Below are 10,092 nucleotides of genomic sequence, written 5' to 3'. Positions count from 1 at the left end.
GGTTTCAGCACCCCCCTATGTAACTGGCTGCTTGACTTCCTCACAAACAGACCCCAGTCTGTGCGGGTGGGCAACAACACCTCCAGTGTCATCTCCCTGAGCACCGGCTCCCCTCAGGGCTGCGTCCTGAGTCCGCTGCTGTTCACCCTGATGACCCATGACTGCTGCGCCAGGACCACTACTAACCACATCGTGAAGTTTGCAGACGACACAACAGTAGTGGGCCTCATCCGTGATAACAACGACATGGACTACAGAGAGGAGGTGAAACATCTGGTTGACTGGTGCAGAACCAACAACCTGACCCTGAATGTCGATAAAACCAAAGAGATCATTGTCGACTTCAGGAGGCGCCAGCCCAGCCACACACCACTCCTCAAGTGCATCAAATGCTCATTATATCTCACCAACATCCCAGAATGACATGATTGACTGTTGTGCCCAGGAAGTTATTAGTGTCATTGTGTCTGAAATGACAAAGTCCAAAATCTATGCCATCATGGCAGATGAGGCAAGGGATGAAAAATCAGAGCAGTTAGCTGTTTGTGTCAGGTATGTGTCAGAGGGGGCAGTGAAAGAACGTTTCCTAGCACTTGCAGAGATAAAATCATTTGATGCCCAGTCCATTGCAAATGAGCTGCAGCAGCAGATCCAAAACAATGGTCTTGCAAAGCTTAAGTGTGTAGCACAAACATATGATGGTGCAGCCGCCATGAGTGGGTCCACTGGAGGTGTACAAGCACATTTTAGAAGGCTCCATCCTGAAGCTATGCCTAAGCTATGTGCATTGTTATGCTCATGAACTTAACCTGGTGTTGTGCCATACTTGCAAGGCCATCCCAGAGGCTGTGGAGCTTTTCAGCTTGTTGGAGTGTGTGTACTCTTTCTTCAGCACCTCCCTAGTGAGTCATCATAAGTTCATGGAGGCTCACACAAGGCTTGGATTGACAACAATTGAGCTTGTGCAACTTTCAAACACTTGCTGGGCATGTCAGTTGCGATCAATCAGTGCAGTTCTTGAGACATTGTCTGCCATTTTGGAGTGCCTTTCTGCCATTGGATCCCTCATAGCTGTTGGTCTCAGAGCAAAGCTCTATAAGTTCTCAGCAGTCTATGCACTACTGATGTTTCAGTCACTTCTGTCTGTAACTGAAGGACTCCACAAGCTCCTTCAGAAAGAGACTTTAGACCTGGTAGAGGCTTTGATCTGCAAACAAGCAGTGTGTGACACACACACAGATGCATTTGCCACAGAGCTGTATGAGAGAACCAAAGCCCTGTGCCACACCCACAGTATCCCTGAACCAGGTGCCAAGACAAGGAATAAACAGAGGAAAATGGAGGATTTTGTGCTGGAGGCAACTGCAGGTTCATGCACTGAATTGAACAACTCAGACACATTGAGAAGAGAGTTACTTTTCCCTTGTGTGGATAGGATGGTTGGCGAGCTTGAGCAAAGATTTTGCAGTGTAGATGCAGGGCTACTAAAAGGCATCCAGGCATGCAGTCCTAAATGTGAGAACTTCTTGAGTGAATCACACTTGAATGAACTTGCAAAACACTACAGCATTGACCTGAAAACAGAGGAGGTTCTGGTGGCCAGAAACTTTCTTGCCCGGAAAACAGAGGCTGGATGTTCACCCAAAGATATGTTGTTTGTGCACAACCTCCTTGATTCAGACATGTTTCCCTCTCTGAAGGCAACCATACAAGTTGCCCTAACAGTGCCTGTAAGCAGCTGCTCATGTGAAAGGTCCTTTAGTGCACTGCATCTGCTGCACTCCTGGCTGCATCAAACAATGGGTCAGAAAAGACTTAACAGTCTTGCAGTCATGTCAATTGAAACAGACACGCTTCAGCATGAGTCACAACAGAGTGATAGACCGATTTGCCACCCTTAAAAACAGACGGCATTCTTTGATGCTTCCACCCACTAAGTAACTCGCAGTTGTAGCCATGTTATTTAAAAATGGTGTACTTGGCTTACTTTTATTGTTAATGCTGTAAATATACTGTTACTGTGCAAACCTGTGTTTGTTCTTGTACTGTATTCAAAAAACAGACTGAAATAATAATAATAAATAATTTCTCAGTCTTTGTTAGCTGTTTGTGAAATTTTGTGCTCGAGCGCTACATTGGCTCACATCCTATGCATCTCTTGGGGGCTAAGCCTCCCCTGTCCTTAAAACCTAGTGACGCCCCTGGTCTCAGAAAATGATGTGTTTCAGAAAATGTATGTGAGGAATCAAGCATAATTCTGCTGATCTGAGCTATAGGTCCAGCATCATCTCTATTACAGCGCCTCTAAATGACCAATATTCTGCTGTGGTGAGATAAGAAAAAACTCTGCTGGATCAAATAACTACATTTTGTACTACGTGGGTAATAAACACTGGACAGTCTGTATTAATATCAGTGTGCTCGATGGCAAAGTGAAGTGAGAACACAGCTTTCTATCATGAGATCATGAATGAAACTAGCAAAAGAACAGAGAGCTCAGTTCATCCCCAGTGCTCCATCAACAAAGTGAATTCATTTATTTCCTCCTCAGGGGACCAAGAAGGTCTGTACCACACTTCAAACCAGTCCATTCATCCATCCTTCAGCTCCAGTTCAAACATTGTGGACTTAACAAATGAAACAACAGACATCACCGTTAAAGGAGAAACATTCTGAGAGGAAGAAAAAGAGGAAGAGACGCTGAAGTAGAAATGTGTTTGAGGTTTGATCCTGGTTCATGATTTGTGTAGTTCACCAGCAGACAGGTTTTTGTATCACGTCTTTTCACTGTGGGGGACGTTATTTGATCTTTGGCTCTGGAACTAGACTCTTTGTTTCAGGTAAGAATAAACTTTGATTTCCTTCAGTCGTCTGAAATGTAACTTTAATTACCTTTTCCTGCTTGAGTCATTAACTATTAAAGTTTTATAATAAGAGGAGATTTTTTTTAAGGCGTGCAGCTATTGAGACATAAAAAGATGTTTCCTCTAAGATGTTCAAATCTCAACACATATATAAAGTTAAGGAAGTTATTCTGTTTCATATGTTGTAAATTTATAACGACAATAAAACGATACATTTTGCACTTTATAACGACTCCCCTTTAAGTAAGGACACAAGACATTTAAACTTTTAAACTTTAGCCTGAGTTGCATATATCATATATCAAACTGTATTGTGGGCTCATGTTTTTTTGTATGAGTGGGATATGTATGTATATATGTGTTGTGTTGTGTGTTTGTATGTATGCTGGCTGCTGAAACACCTAAATTTCCCTGCTGGGATGAATAAAGTATATCTTATCTTATCTTTATCTTAAAGAACATTTGAATGATCCTGAAATAAAAACCTGTAAAATAAAGCTCTTTGATTTGATGGTGTCTTCAAACAGATATTTAAATGATATTTTAAACGTAATCAGGGTTCAAGGCCATATTAAATGTAAACGTTAAAGAGTTGGAGGCTCAATAAGAGGTTCATTAAAAATAACTAACAAGGTTTAAGGACAAGAAGTGCGACTGACGAGGCGACTCCAAAGAGTTTCTGATCTTTAACGACTTAGAAAGCCACATTAGAAGAAAAAGACTTTGTTTGAATGAAACGCTTTAAAAAGGATCAAATAGTCAAACCAATGATTGTTGGGCTCAAACTTGAACATGTTGTTAGTGCTCTGTTTTGAACTGTGTGAATCAACTCATCAATCTTTCTTTGTATGGCTCTGATTTCTAACAAATGTTATCTGAAGACACTTTAAAAAGAGCAGGTCTAGAGCCCACTCTTTGTTATCACACGTTGACTTCTTCTCTGTGTGAATCGACAAATAAACTTGCTCAAATGATTCACATTTATATCATTATATATATTTAATACAGAATGAAAAACTGTTTTTCAGAGACAATCATTTGAACTATATGTTGTCTGATACCACACGTTATCATACGTCTATTTAAATGTCTTCTCTGGGATTTATGAAACCTTTGTCTTTAGTTTGTAAATCAAGTTTGACCTTATTTGACATTTCTAAACATAACACTGAATATTTAATAAATAACAAACACTGTTTTAATTAGAGAAAACAACATGGTTTTAAATATATTCATACATATTTAGTTTTTAATTTATTCAAAATGATTAAAAAGTTTTCTTGAAGGTTAATATGTAATTCATAATTGTATGCAAACCCCGATAAAGATAAGAGTTGTTTAAATTGTATGGAAATATATTTTAATGAAATTATAAACTGCATGATAAAATATAATCTAATGTATAAATACAAAATATAACAAAGTTTAAAATGATATTCTATTGCTGCTATAATCCTACTTTGTTTTTATTTTTATGGATTTAATTTCACTTCAATGTTTTAAACTTTAAAATGTTATTGTGACAACACCTGCTATTTTAATAAACAGATTCATGTATTTACCATAATAGAGATCATATGATTAATGTGTCTTAATTTTTACTGAGCTGTAGTCATGAGTGTTTTAGAGACCAGAGTTCATGTAGGTTTAGGATCAGACTGAATGCCGTTAATGCTGCTGACTCTGTGTGTGTTACTTGTTTCTCTTTCAAAGACGAGGAGCAGGTGGTGAAGCCCGTGGTGAGCGTGTACCCGGCAGCATCCAGAGGCCGGCTGGAGGAGAAGAGCTCCCTGCTGTGTTTGGCCTCAGCCATGTTTCCTCCTGTGGTCAGAATCTCCTGGAGACGACAAACGGAGAGCGGATGTTTAGAGGAGCTGCCCTCTGCTGACGGACAGCAGCTGGAGCTCAGAGAGTCTGGATGTACTGCCTCCGTCTTACAGATCTATCAGACAAAGTTCAGCTATGAATACAGCTGCTACGTGCAGCACGAGGGGGGAACAGTGGAGGCTCTGATAGATACAGGTAATGAAGGCTTTGGTGACTTTATGCAGCGTAGATTCATCTTCATTTAGTGACTCTGTTAAAAGAAAGAAAAACAGAGGACTGACGTTGTTGATGATTTTATTCTTTTTCTGTTCCATCACCTGCAGCGGATCCCTCTGTCCCGTCTCCATACAAGGTGAAGCTGCTCTTGCTGCTCTACACAGTGCTGACAGTGAAGAGTCTGGTGTACTGCTGTGGACTCTTCCTGCTGACCGTCCTCAGGAACATCTCATAAATGTATCTCCTTTATCACTTAGATGAATTTAAAAATGTCAATCATGACTATATATATGCAATTATGATCAAACAACATTTTGCAGCAGTGTAAAACAAATCCTATATTATATACAGTAAATGTTATTGTTTTGTATAATACTTTAGCAAATGATGCGCAATGTTTAGAGCTATTAGCGGCTAAGATGCTTTCTTAATTAATCAGGCCCTCAGTCTCTCGTAACAAGCTCTCTTTATAGTTTCACACACCACAGAGAATAAAATGTACAGGAAGATATGAATACAAGCACACACATTGACCAGGAACAAAAAGCTCACAAAGAAAAGTAAACTTTTAAACGGTGGTGTCAGTGTTGATGTAGAGCTCTACGCTGATGATATTCTTGTTTACATGTAGAAACAAAACATGACATAGCAGCTCCTTCAGTGGAGAGCTGAAGCTGAAAGATGAAAAAAACATGCTGTGTGCTTTTCTTATTTTATTTTCTCGTTTATGGAGGATTTAAAACGTTTTTGTTTTGGTAGGGACTTTACATAGATTGCTTTTTTTCTGCTAATTTACAATAAAATGTTTTTAACAAATCAATACAGAATCACAAATTTAGGCAGAAGTTCCTGAAGATCTCATGTATTTAAAATATAGTGATTTTACATTTTAGCTAGTTCACAGTGCGCCTGTAAAAAATATTGTTTTTTTAAAGTAAATGCAATAAAAAAAAATGTATGTTGAACTGACGAGCTGAAAGAATAAAGTTGCATATATTAAACATTGTTGTGTCGTTTCTATAATTAACAAAACAATGTTTTGATTTTAAATGAATCCTGAACAAAGACTTCTCTTTACCTTCTGAGCCCGACTTTATACTTTATTAGTTTTCAGTGCATGCTGCTGCGTAGACCAGTGGTTAAGAACCATGTAAAGGGCTATTTCCCTCGAGGCCGGCGGCCTGGGTTCGACTCCAACCTTCTTCATTTCATCGCATTTCAATCCGTTTTATTGGGTGTCAAAAAGTGACAGCGATGGCTTCATTTTACATTTAGATGTAAGATGAATGATTCTAATGCAACGCAAAGTAATGCAAAAAAAGGAGGGTACCTCGTGTGCATAATACAAAAATATAATTATGACTCTATTCTTGTAGCTCTTTTCAAACAAGGAGAACAAAGAGCTTCACACATGACAGCAGAAAAGTACTACGGCGTATCAGAGCCATTCTAAAACAAACAAAAAACAGAAAAGGGAACATTTCCAAAGACAAACTCAGAGTTCTTGAGATTATTAAGTAAATTCACTATAAAACTCAGAAGATCTCTTTAGATTTTAAATGTGATTATAGAGGTCAGTGACTGCAGGCCTGATCCGAACAGTAGCATCGTTTGCTTTTCTTATGGGGGACATTAGTGCCTTTATAATCTCACACAATAAACCAGTTGTGTTTCTAGAAAATGTACTTTAAAAAAAACAAAAACATCTTGGGTTTTTTCTTTTAAATGAACGGCTCATTTTACTTTTTTTGTAGTTGTATAAAAGAAATCAAAATGAAGACCCATATAGACGGGACAATACTGTCTGCTGTGATCGTTCCTTTTTAACATCTTGGAAATGAGAATTCCTGACTTTCATCAGGTTTCAGTATTTATCAGCTAAATATTTTAAAGTGGATATACATTTTTTTATTATTATTGTTAAGATTTCTTGTTTTTAATGTCATTCTTCTCTTTTTTTCCCCTCCTCCTACCTCCTTCTCTTCTGTTTATTTTTACACCAACAGCTCACTCCATTAAAGATTAAATGTGATCTTATTTTTGAAAAGTATCAGAGATTATTAGAGAAGTTTCACATTATCAGTGTCTCAGTTTCCGAGTTCATTATAAAACAGTTTTTCTCTCACAGATTAATACCAACGATTAGACATGAGAAAGTTTTCAGCACAAACTAAAGTTCCTGGAACAATTATTAAACCACATTCAAAGGTTGTAACTGTCGTTGTGTTATTAATATGAAAAACCTAAGATAACGGTGAGGAGGAGGCTGCAAAGAGGAAACCCACAGAGCTCGTCTGCTGTGTTTGATCATCTATTGTTTTATAAGTCCTGATAACCTCTGAGAACAGAAACATATCTGCTGCTGTATGAACTCATCGACTCCTCTCCCTCCCTCTGCTGGATTTCAATTCTCGCTGAGTCTGCAAGAAGTTTTCCACTGAGATAGAGGTGTAACAGAAGAGAGTCCAGAGGCATAAAGTCACAAATAAACTTCATTTTTTTATTTGACAGAATGCAGACTTCAGAGAAACTCAAATTGAAAACGAATTCTTGATCAGATGGAAGATGTCTGTGTTTGCTGCTGATGCTGACAGGACTCATTAAGGAGAAAGAGCACCACCCTTTGGTTAGTCAGAGTAAGTGCAGGAATATCATGGTGACGCGCTAACCTCACGGCTGCTTCAACCACTGTGACATCTAGTGGAGTAAAAACACACAACAGGAAATGACGGCAGATCCTGCTTTAAAAAAAAATAGGGGACATGAAGAGAGTGACACATTTAACAAAACTGTAAACTTAAAAAACACTGTCAGGTAGATCAGTGATGAATGCATCATAAGAATGAGTGCAGAGAGCTGTTGGTGTGAGGAAAACACTAAACATACACAAACCAGTTTGAAGAACCTGGAGGAGGAAGAGGAGTGGACCCCCTCTAGATTCTGACTTCATGAATGTTAATTAAACCGTTTTGTCAGAGATACATTTGAGTCCAGAGAAGCACATGTTAACAATTCAATGGTGCCATTCGCTATATAGTGACTTGAAGAGGCAGACCGATCTCCATCATGGTTTTCTTTTGAGTGTTATAGTCAGTCACAGTCTAGAACAAAATGATGTTCTTATTCTACATAAACTATAAACAGACTATATAAAACAATTCCATTAAATGAATAATTTAATATTTCATTTGATATTTTCGTCATATCCAAATATGCTGTGATGATTGCTGGGCAGTGTTAGGCAAGTTACTTCCAAAATGTAACACATTATATATTAGTAGTTACTGTCATTTAAAAGTAATTAGTTACATTACAATATTTCTGTCTCTGAATTGTAATGTGTTACACTACTTTTGAGTTGCTTATCAACTGCTTATCAATAAAACAAAGGCCAATTTGCCAAGAAGTGGCTAATACATAGGCTACCAAACAAAGGCTGGTAAAATTTAAATAACTTATAGCTAGAACTCTAGCTGATGACCACATTTTTCAAGAATACTAAAAATAAATCAAACACACATGAGAAAATTGAAAATAAAAAATGAAGGCTAAACAGGAAACCTGTTACAGCCAAATAGCCTATACAACAGAGGTAGCATACAGCCAAAGAAGGCTGGTAAAATTAACAGAAGTATAAAGACACTTATGGCCTGGACCTTTCCATAGCCTACTTACCTCTGTTTCCACTGACATGGGCACATCAGCCGTGGCATTGGGCTGTACATCAAAGGAAAAAAAGTCATCCTCGCTGGTAGCAGCAGGTTGAGGGGCATCGGGCATCAGGGCTGTAGGCTCTTCTGTTGTTAGGGAGCGGCACTCCGTTGTGAGGAGGAACTTGATGTGGTCTCTTCTGGCTCCTTCTTTTACCCAGCGCAGCTTGAACTTTGGCAGGGAGACAGCAGCCAGAAGTGCATCCTTGGAATCAATTGTGGTGGCAAATCGAGTTTTGATTGCTCCCACAATAACCTCAGGCAGCCCAGTGGTCATTTGTGATAGGCCATTTTTCATTACTAAGGTTTTGGCCATCAGAACTTCTAGCGTTGGTTGAAGCGTTCCATAAAAACAAGTGTCCTCACCCTGTAGGATGTCCAGTGCGACTGTGAAAGGCTTCATAATGGCACAACATTCCTTGAGAAACTGGTATTCCCTGTCGTTCATACATTTAATCTGAAGCTGTGTGCAGAGACTATTGATGTCAGTCAGGGGCATTTCTGTGATCCGAGCATAGGCGTTATAGAATGAGTTCCACCGTGTTACTGTGGGGACAATCAACTTCCTATCACTGACCTCTTCCAGGCACTCTGATGCGACTGTGGAGTGACTGGCCTTTGTCCACAGCACTGAACATTTGGCTGTAGCACTACGATACACAGCTCTAGATTCTGGATTAAATACCAGCCAATTAACAACCTCATTGTTCGCAATTAGATTAAGTGTTTGGGCTGCGCATCCATGGTGGGGAGGCAGTACACATAGCCCATGCTGAGTATCATCATCGGCAGTAAGCACACTGTGAAGGTCTGTGAACTCCACCTCGCCATCACCCTCCACCTCTTCCTCGGACTCCACTTGCTGCTGCTGATGCTCCTTGAACGCCTTCACAAAGTTACTCCCATTGTCCATCACACATGCGGTCACTTTATCGTTGGTCAGTCCATATTGAGAAAAAATGTCCTCTAGCTCTGTTGTAATTGCGTCGTATGTGTGTCGACCCCTAAATCTTTTACAAGCTATCGCAGCCTTCTTTCATGTCAAGGCATCTGCATCGATCCAGTGCACAGTCACCCCCATGAAACTTTTGTTGTTGGCACTCCATATGTCTGCTGTTGTTGATACATACTGCTGGGCATCCAGTGTTTTCTTCAGCTCCTTTTCCATGACAGCATCTGCCTTATCCAAATCTTTGGCAAATGTTTTTCTGTCTGGCAGTACATGCTGAAAAATGAAGATAACTCCATGTTAAACTCATGCTGTGTTTAAATGGGTTAATTATATATGGATACTGGTACAGGGGTTAAAGTAAAAAAAGAAATCCTGAGCCTGAAGTGTACAGATTCACTTCTCTTCAACAACAGCATGTGCTTTGCACCATTTATTTTCAAATACTATATGTGAAAATACTTTACGTAAACAGTAACAGTGCAATAGCTTTCAACACAACTGTGAACAATACTGCAACACTATA

General features: G+C 39.2%; 1 gene segment (V, D, J or C); it reads left to right on the top strand.

The window, feature by feature from the left end:
- The first annotated feature begins 2,511 nt into the window (after positions 1 to 2,511).
- On the top strand, positions 2,512 to 5,908 carry LOC114921381 (immunoglobulin lambda constant 6-like). The segment is given in 3 exon segments: positions 2,512 to 2,840; positions 4,578 to 4,886; positions 5,015 to 5,908. Coding segments are annotated over 3 exon segments (540 nt in total).
- The last annotated feature ends 4,184 nt before the right edge of the window (positions 5,909 to 10,092 follow it).

This window comes from Labrus bergylta, chromosome 4 (genome assembly GCF_963930695.1).
Source record: "Labrus bergylta chromosome 4, fLabBer1.1, whole genome shotgun sequence".
In the NCBI taxonomy this organism is placed as follows: domain Eukaryota; kingdom Metazoa; phylum Chordata; class Actinopteri; order Labriformes; family Labridae; genus Labrus; species Labrus bergylta.
The sequence above is the reverse complement of the archived record's forward strand: the minus strand, read 5'-3'. Positions and strand labels throughout refer to the sequence as shown.